General features: G+C 43.1%; 1 protein-coding gene across 6 annotated transcripts in view; it reads right to left on the bottom strand.

Annotated features, from left to right (window-relative positions):
• The window catches only part of Ccdc85a (coiled-coil domain containing 85A), a 191,062-nt gene extending 173,324 nt beyond the window's left edge, over positions 1–17,738 (bottom strand). For all 6 annotated transcript variants that reach the window (XM_026789560.1, XM_013353998.2, XM_005367724.3 and 3 more), the window contains exons 1-2: positions 16,911–17,738; positions 9,904–10,858 (exon numbers count right to left, since the gene is read on the bottom strand). In XM_026789560.1, the coding sequence (XP_026645361.1) occupies positions 9,904–10,858; positions 16,911–17,171 (1,216 nt within the window). In that variant the 5' untranslated portion in view covers positions 17,172–17,738. The remainder of the gene's footprint in view (positions 1–9,903; positions 10,859–16,910) is intronic.
• Between the last annotated feature and the right edge of the window lie 1,233 nt (positions 17,739–18,971).

Here is an 18,971-nt window from a genome sequence, read left to right as displayed (position 1 = left end):
CTCCTTACACATGGAGTGGTTTTCTCCTGGCCTGGTCACTCACACCACTACCAGTGCTTTCTGCAGCTCCCAGTCGATATCATCTACATACGTGAGTAAAGGCCTCAACAGCTGATGTTTTCAAGGCCATGGTAAATTTGATCTGCAACCAGGTTGGAAACCAGAACAATGAATCTGGTATCCAGAATTACAGCACTGGGGAGGTAGACCAGGAAGCAGGAATATCACTAAGCCCAGGCTAGCCTGGGCCATGAAGAAAAGCTTCCTTTAATTTTGCCCCTCCCCCACACTGGAAGGACTGGTAGTATCCACATGCATTTGTTCCTGTGTGAAAAGAGGGGACATGATCTCTCATTCTGTCACTAGAGAATCTCTAAACCACCAACACAAGGAGGATCAAGAAACTCTCAAGAATTGGGCATGTAACTCTGCCATCCCTACCAATGAAGCCAAAGTTTCTCTAAAGCAACCTGACTTATTTCAATTGCAGGATTCTTTGTGTGTCCTGGTGGGTAGGGTGATGTAGGAGAATACAGTTATTATCCATTGAGATGTACTCAAAAGCAACGAAGCAGAGAACCCCTGCTTGGTCAGACAACACGCAGGCCTCCAGAAGTTCAGGTAAGTCACGTGCCAGTGGGCTTCCTCAACTCTCTCCATGTCCCACTCAACCCTATCCCCAATCTGTCCACTGTTCCTCTTGCTATGGACCAGCCCTTAACTTGGGCAGAGACCCCTTGCTTAACCAGAGGCCACACTTGCTAGAAGACAAAAGAGAAAACAGAAACCAAGGAACAAAACACCAATGCAACAAAGACAAACTCAGAAATCCGCACCAAGACTTATAATCACCACAAACACAGATGACTACATAATAGTGTAAGGGACACAACCAACAATAGCCAAGGCAATAGGTCACTACCAGAGGCCAACCATTCTACTACAGCAAGCCGTGAATCTTCCAATACCTGAAACACAAGAAAAGACCTTAAAACCAATTTTATGAAAATGATAGAGGTCCTTAAAATGGGAATGAATAAATCCCTTAAAGAAATTGACAAAAAGATAATTTAGAAAGCCAAGGAAACACACACACACATATGTACACACACATACACACACACACACACACACACACACACACACAATGGAGGAAATGAATAAATTCCTTTTAAAAAGCCAAGAAAGTCAAGAAAACAAATTAACAGCTGAAGGAAACAAATAAAACTGTTTAAGACCTGAAAATGGAAATAGAAGCAATAAAGAAAACACAAACTGAGGGAATCCTAGAAATGAATCTAGGTAACTGAACAAAAACTACAGAGTCAAACTTCACAAACAGAATACAAAAATATAAAGAGAAAATATCAGGCATTGAAAATACAATAAAAGAAATCAATATATCAGTCAAATAACACATTAAGTCTAGAAAATTCCTGACACATAACATTGAGGAAATCTGGGACACCATGAAAAGACCAAATGTAAGAATACTAGAAATAGAAGAAGGAGAAAAATACCAGTTCAAAGGCCCAGAAAACCTTTTCAACAATTCGTGGAATAAAAATTTTCTAACCTAAAATGAACATGCCAACAAAGGTAAAAGAAACATACAAAACACCAATATATCAGACAAGAAAAGAAAGTGTTCACACCAAATAGTATTCAAAATGCTAAACATACAGAGCAAAGAAAGAATATTAAAAACTGCAAGGGAAAATGACCAAGTAACATATAAAAGCAGACCTATTAAAATTATACCTGACTTATCAGTGGAGTTTCTAAAAGTCAGAAGGGTCTCAATAAATGTACTGCAGTCTCTAAGAAACTACAGATGCCAGCCCAGCCTATTGTATAGACAAATGTCTAATCACCATAGAAGGAAAAAAAAACAAGATAGTCTGCGATAAAGTCAAATTTAAATAATATCTATTTACAAATCCAACCCTACAGAAGGTACTAAAAAAAAAAAAATCTCCAATCCAAGGAGGTTAGGAACAGTGCTGAAAATAAAGGAAATAAATAATCTTCAGCAAAACCAAAAGGGAAACATACACAGAGACATATCATAACCAGAATCAACATATCACCAACAATAAAATAACAAGAATTACAATTATAGATCAATGATATCTCTCAATATCAATGGACTCAATTCCCCACTAGAAAGACACAGATAGGCTGAATGGATGCAAAAACAGGATCCATCCTTCATCTGTATCCAAGAAACATACATCAATATCAAAGATAAACATTATCTCAGATTAAAGGGTTAGAAGAAAGTTTTCCGAACAAACGGACCTAAGAAGCAAGCTGGTATAGCCATTATAATATCTTACAAAATAGACTTCAAACCTAAACTAATCAAAAGAGACATGGAAGGACTCCCCCTACCCATCAAAGGAAAAAATTCTCCCAAATGATCTTTCAATTCTTGATATCTGTGACCCCAGTGAAAGGGAACCACCCACTTTTGTAAAATATTACTAAATCTTAAGTCACACACTGGTCTTCACACATTGATAGTGGTAGATTTAATATCCAACTGTCACTAATGGAAAGGACATCCAGGCATAAACTAAAAGACATTATAAATCAGATGGACCTAATAGATATCTACAGAACATTTTGCCCAAACTCACTTTCTTCAAAGTTGACCACATACTCAGTCAAAATGAAACTCTCAACAAACACAAGAAAATTGAAAGAGTTTCCCACATCCTATCAGACCATCACAGATTAAAGGTGGATTTCAACAACAACAGAAAGTTATGGGAACTGAACATCTACTGAATGAAAAGTGGGTCAAGATAGAAATAAAGAAAGAAACTAAGAACTTTCTAGAATTCACTAAAAATGAATATTCAACATACGCAAATATAAGTCACAATGAAAGCAGTGCCAAGAGGAAGGTTCATAGCACTAAGTGACTACATAAAAAACTTGGAGAGACTTCATACTAGCAACCTAATAGTACACCAGAAAGCTCTAAAACAAAAAGAAGTAAGCACATACAAGAGGAATAAATGGTAGAAAATAATCAGAGAGATGCTACTATAAATAAATTAGAAACAAAGAACAATATAGAGAATTAATGAAATGAAGAGTTGATTCTTTGAGAAAAATTAACAAGATAGACAAAATATTTTCAAACTAACTAAGAGATGAGGAGAGAATATCCAAAGTAACAAAATCAGAAACAAGAAAGGGGACATAAAAACGAACACCAAGGAAATCAGGAGAATCATATGGGCATACTTTAGAAACCTGTTCTAATCAAATAAACAATATAAATAGACCTGTAACCCCCTAAGGAAATAGAAGTGGTCATTAATAGTTCCCTTAAAGAAGAACTAATGCCAGTATTTCTCAAATTATACCACAAAATATAACAGAAGGAACATTGCACAATTCATTTAATGAGGCCAGAGTTACCCTAATACCCCAAACTGCACAAAATCTTAACTAAGAGAATTTCAGACCAGTTTCCCTTATGAACATAGATTCAAAATACTCAATAAAATACTAGAAAACTAAATACAAGACACATCACACCATGATCAACTAGGCTTCAATCCAGATATGCAAGGATGGTCTAACATATGAAAATTAGTTAAGGTAATCCACCATATTAAGAAACTGGCAGAAAAAAACTACATAATCTCATTACATGCCAAAAAAGCCTTTGACAAAATTCAACATTCCTTCATGATAAAAGTCTTGGAGAGATCAGGGATACAAGGAATATATCTAACCAAAAAAAAAAAAAAAAGGCAATGTATGGCAAATTGATAGCCAACATCAAACTAAATGAAGAGAAATTCAAAGCAATTCCACTAAAATCAAAGACAAAACAAGGCTGGCTGTCCACTCTCTTCATATCTATTCAATATAGTACTCAAAGTTCTAGCTAGGGCAATAAAACAACTGTAGGAGATAATGGGGATATAATTTATAAAGGAAGGAGTCAAAGTATTGATATTTGCAGATGATAAAATGGTATATGTAAGTGACTCCAAAAATTCTACCAGAGAACTCCTAAAACTGATTAAAAATTTCACCAAAGTGGCTGGATACAAGATTAACTTGATATAAGATTAATTCAAAACAATCAGTAGCTTTCCTATTTGTAAATGGCAAAAAGATTGAGAAAGAAATCAGGAAACAAAACCCTTCAAAATAGCAGCAAATAATATAAAATATCTTGGGGTTACTCTAACCAAACAAGAATTTGAAGAAGATATCAGAAGATGAAAAGATCTCTATGCTCATGAATTGGTAGGATTAATTAGTGAAAATGATCATCCTACCAAAAACAATCTACAGAGTCAACATAATCACCATCAAAATCCCAAAACAATTTTTTTAAATTTATTTATTATGTATATGGTGTTCTGGAGACCAGATCTCATTATAGATGGTTGTGAGCCATCATGTGGTTGCTGGGAATTGAACTCAGGACCTCCGGAACAGCAGTCAGTTCTCTTAACCTCTGAGCCATCTCTCCAGCCCCCCCAAAACAATTCTTAACAGACCTTAAAAAAACAATAGTCAACTTCATATCAAAAACAAAAAACCCAGGACAGTTAACCAATCCTGAACAATAAATGAGCTTCAGAAGGCATCACCATTCCTGATTTCAAGTTGGACTACAGATCTGTAGCAATTAAAAAAAAAAACACAAATTATTGGCATAAAAACAGACATGTCAATCAATGGAATCGAATTAAAGACTCAGACATAAATCTACACCCCTATGGACACCTATTTTTGGTGTGGGATCAACTAAGCAGGACTCATGGGAGTGACCAGAAACTGATGTGGCAATTGCAGAGCCTTTGGGTATCTACTCTAAGACCTCTGTGTATATATATTACTGTCATTGGCTTGGTATTTTAGGGGGACTCCTAACAGTGGTTGTGGGGGTGTCTCTGGGACTTTTTCTCTGCGAGATTGCCTTGCCCAACCTTGATATGAGAATTTGTGCCTAGTGTTGTATCTTGTTCTGCTGTGTTCAGCTGATGCCTGCTCTTTTCTCAGGAGACAGTCTGGGGGTTGGGGGTGGGTAGAGGGGAACTGCGAGAGAACTGAGAGGAGAGGAGGAGGTAGGGGAAGCTTTGGTCAGGATGTACTGTATGTGAGAAGATGAAAAAATGAAAGCAGGAAGGAAGAAAAGAAGTAAGAAAGGGAGAGAAGAAGGAAAGGAGGGAGGGAGGGAGGGAGGGAGGCAAAGAAATGGACTCAAAGGAAAGAAAGTGATCATTTATGTGACCCTATTGCTTTTAGAAAAAAGAACACAATACAAAAGGGCTACTATTTTTTTTTATATTTTTCTACTCTTTTTATGATAACCAACAATGTGTGCATCTGGAATTAAAATTAAAACTTTTAATTAACTATTTGTTTACTGAAAATGGTGAGTGGGCAAACTGCCTCTATCTGAGATCAACAGAAAAGAGATATTGCTTTAAAAAAAAGCCTGTGTCATCAAAGGTATTCATGACCTGAGCTAGAGTCCTGTTGAAAAGCAAAATTCATCCAGCTTCATCTTCAAGCAGAAGTTGTGAAAGGAGACACCTGAACCTCCTAAGAAACTGGTCAGATTTCAACAAAATCAGATAATAAAACCCACCTTCTCGATGCTTGGCGTCTAGTTTGTAAAGGTTTCTAGGTATAAATAGCTATTCATGGTTTCTTTAATTTCAGACCTCAAGTACAAAAAGCAACTTTAACAAATTAGCAAATGCCTTCATATTGAAATACAGTAAATGTTGAATCTACTTCAGCTTCAAAGTAGAAACTTTCAGTTTCAGAGTAGGAACTCTCAGCCCTCTATAAATTAAGACAAAAAGGAAACTTATAAGGAAATACATCCATATGCAAAGATTTGGGTTAGTTTTGAAGATAGGTGCCTTTCTGTGCTGAATTTGCTTTTTGCAAACAGCTATAAGAAATGATTCTAAGAATGTTGAAGTTTCAAGAGAGAAAAATATATCTAAAATGTACTTGAGCATTCTATTTGGGGTTTATATCAGCTGTGTCATCTACTAAGAAAGCAGCAGATGAAGTTCAAGAACTCCAAAGTTTATAACTGAAAGCATGAGAGGGTTTAAAGATGCTGGAGACATAGTCAGCTGAGATGCTTCCAGGGAGAGCTCATCCGTGCGCATTAGTGTGGCTATGAGAATGTGAGAATGCAGAAAGTGGGACCATCCTCCTTGCGGAGGACAACGCCCTGCAGGCACACCACAGTTTACCTGTCAGCTGCCACAGTTCCAACCACTTGCTTTCACCCACTTCTTGTTCATGCAAAAATATGCGAGAGCTTAATCCACAGCACTCATATTTCAAGCCAACCCCAAACAGAGTGGCTCTGGAAACGACTCAGTCAATCTGCAATTCAGGATTAACTTCCTGGCTGGTTCTTATCTGTTCATACACCAATGATCGCAAAAAATTATGTGTGGATTTAAAAGTAGAGGAAAGTATGTTTTACCATCCATATCAAAAATTAATTTGTAATGGCAAAATAAATACAAGCTACCAATGCCCAAGTTTACAGGTTGATGATCTGGAAATATCTCATTGTGCCACTTTATTTTCCAATTAATTACTGAAATAAAAATGCAATGCAAATGTGCTTGAATCCCACTGTGGTGAGGGTATCAACTCTTAGCAGAAGAGCCATTACTTAAGAATGAAAATACTTAGACACAAGAATTGAACTGGATATGAAATTCTTCAATAATGTACTCACTGCAATAGATATATACTTAAATTATTATACTGTTATATTTTTAAAATCATTTGCTTGGCCCTGTAAGTTTACCTGAAGCCGGGTAAGGATGAGTCATGTAGGATATCACCTTTATCAGCATTTGACAAAAATCAACATCTTTTCACAAAAAGGAAGTCAAGGGATTAGAGAAGAAATGCACCTGAGCACAGTAAAGGCCAACAGTCCAACCCGCTGTCTCACACCATCCTCAGCAGCAGAAGCGTAAACGTTTTCCTCTAAGATGCCCACTCTCATGGCTGTATTTATCACAGGATCAAATGTTTTGCCAAGACACAAATAAGAGACATCCTAATTGGAAAAGAAGAAGTGAGGCTTCCTGTATTTGCTGATAACATGAATTTTTATATAGAGATTTCTAAAAATCTCTACATAAAATCTAAGTTTCTATATAAAATCTGAGTTTCTAAAAACTCAGTAATCATATTAGGTGGCCTTGAAGGGCATAAACCCAGTGTCCTCAAATAAGTAACATTTCTATTAACTACTAGCAGCTATTCAACAAAGAAGTTAAGGGGGAGGGGAAATTCCATTTACACTAGAAAAAACAATAACAAATAGTGAAAAGATCTATATGGATTTAAAAAAAGAGGATCTGGTAAGATGGTTAACACTTGCAGTGCAGGCTTAGGAACCTTAGTTCTAATTGTCAGCCACCACGGAAATAGCCAAGCACAGCCAGCCCAGCTCTAGGGAGCAAAAGGTGGAGGACAGAAACAGGTGGTCACCAGCCTGGCTCCAGGTTCAAGAAGAGACCCTTCTAGGGAAATAACGAGAGAGATACTCTTCATGTCCTTCCTCCAAACTCCATATATGAGCACATACATGCATACATCACAAACATATACCTCACACATATACACAAGTAAGCACGCAAAGGGGTGAACCAGAGGTCATTCTATCATCAGGAATTGGAAGAATTAATACTGTAAAACCACTATGAGTTATCGAAAGTATCAAAGCAATCGTTACCAAAATCCCAACATCATTTTTCAAAGAAACAGTCAAAAATTCTTAAATTAAAATAAATATATAAATGACCCTGAATACCCGAAACAATTAAACAAAAAGAACAAATTTTAAAATATATTATAAAGAGATTATAATGGAAAACCACATAGCAGAATAAAAACTTTTATATGACACACTGACCAATGGAACAAGATAGAAAACTCCAAGAATAGACACGCATATTTGATGAACTGATTTCTTTTTTCAGAACTGAGGGCCAAACTCAGAACCTTGTACTTGCCACACAAACATTCTGCCACAGAGTCAGAAGAGACAAAGGAGTAAGCATAGCAGGATGAGTACAGGGACCAACAAGGTATTATGTATCTCAAAATAACTAAAAAGGCAAACTTCATACATCCCAACATAATCATGATTGGCAAGCTGGGTAATAGACATGCTAATTAGATTGATTTAACCATGGCATGCTGTATATACATGATCAACCCACCACTTTTTACCCAATAAAATATGTACAATATTATTTTCAAATGAAAATAATAGTACAGTCTTAAGCATAACAAAAGCAAACTGTAGTTCTTTATTTAAAGAACCATTTTGTAAGCCAATCACTTGTCCCTCCGTTTTTTTTTTTTAAGAAAAGATTCCTTAAAATAGTGCACAGTTACTTCTCAGCTCATTAAAAAGTCATCAAGGAATGGAAAAGCCATTGTTGACCTTCCCTTTAACCCATTGTGGCCCCTGAAAAAAAGTATCATGACCAGTGACCCAACTCATGAAAGCAGCAACCAAACTGCCTTTCTAAATGACTCTGGGCTCTTATGGAGAACTGTGGGGCCAAATGGCCAGCGTCCATCCTGGCACCACGACGGATCCCAGCATCCCCCAGTCTCCTCTCAATGTGAACAAGGAAGCAATCTGAAGCTTTGCACTTTGCCTCCCTCTCCCCTTTTATTCAGAAGAGCACAGCATACACTGGAAGGCAAGCTTCCAGCCCTAGAGGGAAGGATTAGGATGAAATGGAATCTAACAGGCAAATCCCTGGGTACAATATTGAGAATTTACCCTTTTGGGTCATTGCTAACACCAGCTGCGCCTCCACCCCGGCTTGGAGCCTGCTGCCCACGGACTCTAGAGCAGTTTTCAAATAAAATGATAAATTTCAGATATCTTAAGTAGAAAACGGACAGTTGATGAAATTCAATCATGTTCACGCCAACCCAACCATAGATAACACAAAAGAACAGTGGGAGGAACCAGGCTTTTTTTTTTCTTTAAGAGATGATTTCTTTTTCAAGTTCAAAGTGATTTCAGAACCAAGATGCAGAAAATTAAGCCTCTTCCAAAGGTTTAAAAGCTCCAATATAATGTCGCCTCAGCAAATACAGTGGGTGTTCCGCTTTGGAGCCTCTAGACAGTACACATTTTAAACAGGCACATTTAAATGACCCAGAAAGATGTCTCCTGCAGCGCAAGTACATCTTGTTCAGAATATGGCTGAGACTTTGGGGAAGAGGGTGATAGGTCCTGAGTAAGGAAGGACTCATTTGCTGTATTTTAAATGTAAATAAAGGTCACAGATCGATGCCATCACTTCCAACCCAATGAAAAAAATTTTTTTTTAAAAATTAAGACAAAGGTACATGTTTACCAAAACCCCTAGAGACTGTTTAGGGACATGAAATTTCTTTGTTGTTTTTAAATATTCATTTCTTCCTATATATAACTATTCACTGGATTTCAAAATCATCTGGAAGCCATGCCACAAGCGATTCCTGGTAGGAAATGGCAAACAGCTAGGAAAGCGTTCAAGGACAGAGTCAGTGAATCTATTTCTATTGAACACAGAATGCATTTCAACCTGGCAACTCAGCAGCCCTCAAGATAAACAGTTCACTTCTCCTCCCTAATCCTCACACCCAAGCTCCTTCATACTATATATATATATATATATATGAGTGGTGAAGGGAACACATGATTGATTATTATCCCAGGAAATAATTATTATCCCAGGTCTACCCTCTACCCACCCTTAGCTAGTACTCCCCTTCCCAATACCTCTGGAGAGCACCTCTGAATTCCTAAGGTCTACTGAGTTGCCAAGGAAAGCAGTTCCCCAGCGTGTACTGACCCACCGTTCATGCCACTGTAGACATTCCGGTGATGGGATGCGGAGTCCTCTTGAGCTGGCCGTCGGAGAGTGCCCTCCCTGCTGCCCCCGCCGCTGCCTCCGCTGCCACCTACATGTTTGTGATCAGGACTGCCCCCATAATGTTGTTTGAGGTGCTCTGGGCTTGTTCCTCTGGCTCTGGGAAGGTGCTCCAGGCTCCCTCCAAGGGCATGTTTCTGGAGATGCTCGGGGCTCCCTCCACTGTGCCTGGCATGTTCGGGGCTGCCGCCTGGTCTGTGCTTCTGGAAATGTTCAGGGCTTCCGCTCAGCACATGCTTGGGCAGCATTTCCGGGCTGCTCCCTGGATGTGGGTGCCTCTGCTGCTCTGGGCTGCCTTTGCACAAGGGCTTGTGGTGCTCAGGGCTAGGTCCTTTCAGTGCTTTGGGGTGATCTGGGGTCCCGGAAGCCCTGGGTTTTTGTAGATGTTCAGGGCTAGTGCTCCTGTGTTTGATGTGCTCCGGGCTGCCCTCGTTCCGGGGCTTCTGTAGATGCTCAGGGCTGCCCCCACTGGCGTGCTGTTTGTGGTGGTCAGGACTGTCGGTGCTGCCAGTGCTGGAGGTGCTGCTGCCATCACCCACATCTCGTACATAGGGTGCAGCAGAGGCCACCAGTTGGCACAGGCTGGCCTGGCTGTCGATGGAGCAGCGGCTGCCCGCACACCCCGTGCCCTTCTCCTCGTCCAGCAGCACACAGAGCTCTTTAAGCTCCATGTTCTCCTTCACCACCTCCTCCTGCTTCACCTCGAGCTCCTTCAGCTTCTGCAGGTATAACGCCACTTCCTTGTGCATCACTCCAGCTGTGTAGCGACCCAGTCTCTGCCACTCCCGGGACACCCTTTTGCCTTTCTGCCGGTCATCATCCAGAAAGCAGCACAGGTCCCTCAGTTCCTGGTTGTCTTCCTGGAGTTTCTGGTTAATATCCTGAAAAGAGAGACAGGAGCTCAATGCAGACAGACAGAAGAGGTGGCATCGAGCCTAAACCGCCACTAGGAAAAGTCCCAGGCCTGGAGAATCCTTGCAAACTTCTAGCTCTAAAAATATTTACATCATGATTCATAAAAGTAGCAAGATCACAGTTATGAACTAGCAATAAAAATAATTTTATGGTTAGGTTCACCACAACTTAAGGAACTGTATTAAACAGTCACAGCATTAGGAGGGTTGAGAACCACTGCATATCAGGTGAGAGACTCCCCAGAAAGGTGAAAAAGTGTAGATATCCACAAAGTTAAACTATAGGTACTGGTTATGGTCCCTAGGAGATACTCTGTTATTCAGTTTCTTATCTCAGCGTTTAGGAGATAATTAATAATTATGACCCTTTTACAGAAGAACCTGGGCCTCAGGACACTTCATTACATCATCATAACCGCTAATCAACAAGAAATTAGTGCGGTGCACCCCAGAGACAAAGAAGGTGATGTGGTGGCTCACACAGGTAATCCAGTAACCTGGGAGGCGGAAGCGGGAGCCTCCATAGCACTTCAAGGCTAACCTAGGCAACACAGTTGAGTTTCAGGCCAGTGAGAGAGAAACGAAAGAAAAGAATGTTGTTCTTGCCTTGTGGCTGTGGAGAGGCTGTGGGGCAGCATTACTTTTAAAAGCTGGTTTGAAGTTTTCAGACTCAACAGGGGTTAGAGCTGTCCCATTCCCTCAGACCCCAGGGAGAAGCACAGTGCCCCCTCGTGGCAACTCAAGTCCATTGTATCCACCCTTACTGGCCATACTGGCCATACCCAATGGGAATTCACCATCACTCAACCAGAGCTGCTGCTATTCTAGTACTCCTTCCTCTTCAGATTGCCCCCTCAGCAAATGCCACCTCCACCTGTCACTCTTTATAAAAAAAAAAGATGGAGGAGTCATCCCCGTATCTCCCCCCTCACCTCCACTTCTGAGACAAACAAATACTTGAAATTTGGACCTTCAAAACTTAAACTTCTTATTTATTCCCATTGCCCTTAGGATACAAGGTCCCTCAAATCTCACAGAGCTTCAAATGTTCTGTTTCTGTGCACTTCTCCAGCATGAATAGCGAGAGTTATTATCACAAAGAGTTAGTAGTCACAGTTTATGTGCTAGGAACTAGTGCAAACGTTAGGAATGTGTTCATGAACACTCAAGAGACCCTAGACCTAAAATCCTAAAGCTTTCACTCTGGTAAAAGGGGTATCAAACACTGGCAGTAACATGTATAAAAAGTGCTGTGGGGAAGCCCCTCCCCCCGTCTTCATCCCCCGCCTTCCTCACCATCCTCTGACTTCCCTCACTAACCCCAATACGGGCATTCCTTACCAGACTGTCTTCAAAAACTCTTTCTGCATGTTGAGCCCCTCCGGAACCACCTCAGGTACCTCCCTTTGTCAGGAAAAATTAATAAATCCTTTTTCTACATGATTATGTGCATGCATTCTAAATAGAAGATATCTCCTTGTTCACAGTATGAGCTTATACAAGATGAGAGGTTTCTCTGAGAAGTATCCCCAGCACCATACCATCACCCATGACGGAATGCTGCTCCTACCCAGTGCTTCAAGGGTTTAGCATATTTGAGCATTTACTACAGCACCTTCATCTCCTTTCTCATGTACAGTTCTGGCAATGTGAAAACCAGCTGCCTGATGTTAATGTCTGTGCAACACATTTATCATGCTTTGCTGCATGGACACACGGACATGTACTATGGACACAATATCTAGTTATGGACTCTAGGCCTATGGTCCAGACAAGCTACAGCTGTAGCTACTGAGAAATGCTTCCATGCTGTTTTCAGATAGCTCCTGGGTTGTACAGTAGGAAGAGGGTAAGTTATCACTTGATATTGATGCTTTAGAGGAAATCAGAAGCTTAGGGTACTCCAGGAAAATGATACTAAACAAAATCAATCTCAAGGTGCTTGAGATGAAGTTCAAGGTGTATTGTTCTTTGTCTGTATGGATTTCCGCCTGGGAAAGCCTGGATGTGTCTCTGCTGTGGCTGTTCCTGACTTCCTAGAACTATAATGCACAGACCTGCTGTTATTATAGGCTTTTCCTTAAGAAGTAAAAGGATACTTTGCAACATTCCAGAGTAGGTGGTCCAGCAGCATGGGCCCATTCACCACACCCATAGCTCCTGCTTCCTAGTCCTGTTCTTGAAAATATATCTTCACTGGTGATCTATCTTCTTTACCTATGATGGACAGACAAGCAACCATCCCGAAATGATAACCTTGTGAGCTAGCTTCTTCAAATTTGGCACATTGAAAGAAAGACCTCCTAAAAATAAATAAATAAATGACCACACACACACACACACACACACACACACACACACACACACACACTAAATGTTCTTTTAACATCTCCATAAGTCACAAGATATTACTCTAAGTGCCTAAACTATCCTTTTAAAAGTACTCAAGATTTCAATTTACTAGAAGCTGTACCTATGGTATAAGAAGAATTGTTTCCATGTGGTTCTTTATGTTCTCTGCAGACATGGGGGGGTTAGAGAGTACAGTGATTCAAATGAGAACGCCCCCTCCCCCAGACTCAGCTATCTGAACAAGTCTCCAGTTGATGCTGTTTTCTGAGAGATGTTTAGGAGGTATGACTTGCTGGAGGAAGTGTGTCACAGGAAGTCAAAAGGCCTTTCTCCACTGCCTGTTGTCTCTATTATCTGCTTTGTGTTAGCAGTTGCGGATGAGAGCTCTCAGCTTCCTGTTCCTGACATCATGCCATTTGCTGTCATGATGGACTTTTATCTCCCCGGAATCATCGGCCCAAATAAACCCTTTCTTCTATAAATTGCCTTGACCAGGGTGTTTCATCCTAGCAACCAAGCAAGGGGTGAAATTAATATAATAAGGGCAGCAAAGCCGCAGCTACTCAACCCCTCCAGAGCATCTGTACCTGGACCAGGCTTAGCAGTACAAACAGTTTGGGTTTTAGTTCCTCAAAACATCAGCACTCTAACCAGACTGCTTTTCACCATCTCTTCTGGGTCCACACACTAGACACCGAGAACATCCACCAAGCCCTTCCTGAACATTACACTCTGGGTGACCTTGAGAAAGCATTCACAACCCACTGGCCTCCGTGTGTGTGTGTGTGTGTGTGTGTGTGTGTGTGTAATATTTAACCTTTATAAAACCTCATATGGCATCACAATCCCCATTGAACAGATTGGAAGAGTAAGGCTGAGAGGCCAACAGTTTCCCAAGGTGACCAAATTGTACAATGACACTGCCCCCTAGTCACTTCGAAATATTTAGATTTGATTTGTAGAGTCAGGTCACAAGGGTTGTCATCCCAATCACCCAATGTTCACAGTTTTCAAGAGTGCCAGGCTCTTAAAGGATCCCCAAATGGAATCACTTCTTCCAGTTAAGACAAAAAAATAAGAAAATATACCTATCATTCATTCAATCACACATATTCATGCCTACATAAGGAATCCAAGGAGGCTCTAATCCCAGGTGATAAACAGAAGGGACAACACTGGCCTCAAGGAAACTTCAGCCCACTTGCACTCTGGGTGGACCAAAGACCTGGGATCTACCATGTTTACCACAAGAAGAGAGAAGGATCTGCAACAGAAAGTGAGTGGTCTCCTGAGTGAGTGTGTGCTGTTGTTAACATGGCCGTGGCCATGTCAAGGATCCCAATAACACAGGCCCATGGGAGGGGCAAAGCCTTCCTCAGGTGAGGCTCAAAAGGATGGCCTTCCCTCATGTTCAAATATGGATGTTGACCGTGTGCACAGAAATGTTGACTGTAGCTTCCTTCCCTCACCAGGAGTTCACAGCCTGAAGTCAGCTACTATGTAGAGTCTACTCCTACAAAGATTAGCCAAAACTTCCTCCTTGTTCAGCTACATATAATAACCTCGCCTCCTTCTTTACCCATATGCAATAGCTCTGCCTCCTGGCTCAGCTGTATATACTAAGCACCCTGAGCAGGAAGAGTACCATGGTACCACAACTCCATCAGCATGAGTACCTCCCACCGGATCCAGACTTTCTGTGTCTGCGTGTTGTCATTTCTTCATTCCCTTCCCACCCCAGGGAATCAGGGTTCTGGAATCAAAGCCACAAAAGAACATCAAGGTGACCAACCGCGGTTGCGTCAAAATTGATAAGAAGGTAGCCTACAAAACCTTGTAATATTGGGTCATGAATCCAGACCTCGAAGTTTTCTATTTGGGGCAAAATTGCTTTATCTGACCCAATAGCTATTCCTCTAAATGAGGCTACTGGAGGGATTGACCAGTTAGTCTGGGTTCGTACTACTCCTCCCTCTCTCCTAGAGCTGCACACAGAGTACACAACCTAAAAGAACTTCCAAGGATTTCTTCAGTTATTAACATTAGTTCTTCATTGAGTGAAACCTTTAGGAAGTTAGTGAAAAACTCTTCCAATTCACATTGTGTTTCAAACCATGAAAGAAGACTAAACGGCAGCACAGCAAACAAATCCTATTGCCCAGCCTTGCCTAGGAACCCCCGATCCTAGAGGCACACAGATCTACACATACGCTTTCTCCTGATGACAGTAACTACCATATTTTGCAGTCAGTTTCAGCATCAAACCTCCCCCTACAGTTTTGTGTCTTATTTTCACAACCCCCCTAGGAAGTAGATCTTATCATTAATATTTTATTAATCAACTAAACAAGGATCTGAGAAATTAATTATGCAAGGTTGCCTCCCTGGTAGATGAGGGTCCTTAATTCAAACTTCCTTCCAAGGCCATATTCCTTCTATTCTATCCTTCCTCTCATTTCCCCTTGGAATCTCTATTAGTAATGCATTAAATGGAGAAAATTTTTGACTATGGGAATATTCCTATCTGCACCATTCTGTAGTGTGACACTGGGTTTGGACCTGAGGGAATCATCTCCATTGGGGCTCATACATAGGTGAGCCTGGAGCATCTGGCCCTTCTCATTCCTTAGTATCACAGAATCCCAGAGCTGGACCGCTGGGGCAATTAAGGAACGAGTGGGAGAGGAGAGAGAATGGAACAGTTTGTGCCTGGAGGGAATTTGGTCCCTGGGGTTCCTACATTGATTTCGTTTGTGTCTGGCTTCCTATAAACAAAAGCAGAACAATGAGAGGAAGGAATACCAGGAGGCACCAGGCAAGCTGTGAGCAGAGGAAGTTTGCAGTGCACAGCAGCAGGGCGGTTCCCCGCAGGTCTGCAGCAGCCTGGCTGACACATTAGAGCTCTCCAAAGAGAAAAAAAAAAAAAAAAAAGTTCGTGGGTTTGGGGTAGACCTGGCTCAAAAACAAAGCATCACTTGCGGGCGCCTACTACAGCGGCCCCCACCCACGCTTAATAAATTCAATGTGAAATCCGGAGTGACTAGTGCAGGGAAGTGAAGCAACTCCAGGTGACGCCAGCCTTAGCAGGCGAAGGAAATTACCGGATCTAACTAAGACTTGAAGGCAGAAATAACTCTCACCTACACCAACACCGGGTTACATTCACATTGGGCTCCTCGGGTAGAATCCGAATCTTCTCTCCTGTTCCCAGCAATGATGCCCTTTCTTTGCCCTCTGTTCACCAGAAAGCTAGTGGCACCAGAGCAGCTACACTCGAGCCCTAAAGACGCCCTGAGGTGGCAAGCTCGCTAGTCATCTCCCGCGGGAGACTGTAACCTAATTCCTGAAGCATCGACTTTCTAGGCTCACCATGCTCAACGTGTCCCTCGCTGACTTCTGGCATCCTTGGTTCTTGCTTCCCTAGTCTCAGAAGAGTCAGAGAGAAAGCCGGATGCCGGTAAGTGTAAGGCAGAAGGGAAGCAAAAAGCCTCCAAAGTTTGAAAAACTTTCTTAAAGGCTGGAGATGGGGACACGGGGTGCTACAGGGAGAAAGGGGAAGCTCACCTGTTGACCGAGGGACGAAACTTTGACTGCCCCCCCCCATCCCGTCCCACTCCCAGATCCCTGTCCCGCCCAGCCCGGCCTTCTCCCCAAGCCCACTGCTCACCTTGAGCCCTCGGATCTCGCCGAGATGGAGCTGTAGGCGGCGGTTGACCTCGCGAATGAGGTTGCTGTGGTCCAGCATCGCGCTCACCTTCTCAGCCTCGGCGCGCCTCAGGCTGCGGATCAGCTCCTCCTTGCTCCACTGCAGCAGCTCTTCATCTGTCACTTTGGACAGATCCTCCACTCCCGGGGCTGGCGACACACCGGCTGGAACCGAGGGACAACTTTCCGCCGCCGGCGCCGCGCCTCCAGCCGCCTTCGACATGGTATCCGCGCGGCGGCAGGTGCAAGTGGGTGGAAGAGGCGAAGCGACTGGCGAAGGCGCGGGCGCGGCTGAGCGGCCTCCGCCCACACCCCTGTGCGCTCCGAGAGTCAGCGGCACCGCCCGGGGACCGCTGCGTGGAGACCGCGGGGATCGCGCTGCGCGGCCATCCTACCTCGCCATCCGCGCGCGCACACCTGCCGAGTCCCGGGGCCCGACAGCCAGCCGCGGGTGGCTGCAGTGGTCCATCCCAACTCCGCTCAAGTCCATGGTGAAGGGCGCTCGGGAACCGAAGCGGGCGGGGACATCAGAGGGCACTGCCTCAATCCCCTGGCCTCTCCGCCCAGATAGAGACAGTCGCCTCCCACCCCCCAAGATCTGTCAAAGACACGCACACGCCCTTCTCTTCCCCTGGCTCTGCCCGAGGCTCTGCTGCTCTCCTAACAGCCTAGGAGAGCGTCACTGCCCTTTCCCGAAGGCTCGCCGCCGCCGGCTGGCTGTAGTCTGCCCGCCGCTGATCCTAAACTGTTCTGAGAAGCCTTGGGTTTTCAGAGCCTAGTGGAAGAGGGGGGAGGGTTGGGGAGCGGCTAAGGGAGGAGGCTGGCGCCCCGGGCGCCCGCATCCCGCTGCGCCTCCTGCTAGGGCTAGACGCGGCTGACACTTAAGCTGCTTCAAGGGACCCTAAGCACTCGGTGCTCTGGACCAGGGATGGCTGGGGGAGCAGCTCCCAGAGCGCAGGGGTGAGGGTGGGGCTGGAGTCTCAAGCAGGTGCGGAGCAGGAGTCGCCAGTGTCTTTTGAGGCTCGAGCGCGCCACCAAGTGACTGAAGGCGGTCCCCTCCCCTCCATCTCTGCAAGCTAGACTTGTTACCAGGCAGGGGAGACAGCCTGCTGACCAAAATGAGAGACAGTACTTGGAAAAACTGGAGACGCAGAAAATGCAAGAGCAAGACCTTTGAAATAACTAGCTAGATATAGTTTGGGGGTCTGGAGAGGAGGGAAAAAGCCTGTACCGGAGGTCACAAAACCCTGAAACTCAGAAAAGCAAGGGAAAGGGATGTTGAACCCCAGCTCTTTGGGAACATCCACCCCACCCCCAGCCCTTTGTTTTCTCTAAAAACTCACACGTCATGAAGAAGGGGAAAGTACTGGGCCTTTTAAATTTTCATTTGAGAAACATCCAGGCTTTTAGAAAATAAAATAACTTCAGCTTCTTCTGGGACCTAGATTTTAAGATATGCACACCCCCTGTCCTCCATTAAACAAGGTTCTCTTATAGAGAAGCTGAAATACCAGCCAATAGCAACGGAGCTTTGCACTTCTCTGTTCTGCAGGCTGCCACAGGCTGGGCAGGCCTCCGATGGTCCTATCCAGGAGACTCTTTCGATTCTATGCGTGGGCTAGCCTCTGGTTAAGTAGAATGCAATCTTCTTTGATCTGAAATGCCCTATTTTCCTAAGCCCTGCACAAGGCCCTGAGAATGTCATTTCTGGGAAGCCAACAGACCTGGAACATTACAAAATCATACATACACCCTGGGCTTCCGCCACCATGAGGATCTCAATCGCTGTCCCACCAGTGAGGCAGTGTGTGCCCTCTTCAAATCCACCACCTTTTTTTTTTTTTACTAAAAAGATGATGAGTTAGAGACTGAGACCTTTGCTTTCTAGATAGCAAGGTATGTTCATTTTGCTGCCCGCTGACCAGGACACCTACTCACCATGTAATTGACTCTCCACAGTCTTCTGTCTGAGCCCTCGACCTCTCTTCATTGCACAACTACCTCCAACTTCCTCTCTGATACA

The sequence above is a fragment of the Microtus ochrogaster genome, unplaced genomic scaffold (genome assembly GCF_000317375.1).
Source record: "Microtus ochrogaster isolate Prairie Vole_2 unplaced genomic scaffold, MicOch1.0 UNK22, whole genome shotgun sequence".
Taxonomy (NCBI): Eukaryota; Metazoa; Chordata; class Mammalia; order Rodentia; family Cricetidae; genus Microtus; species Microtus ochrogaster.
This window is presented reverse-complemented; position numbering and strand designations above follow the sequence as displayed.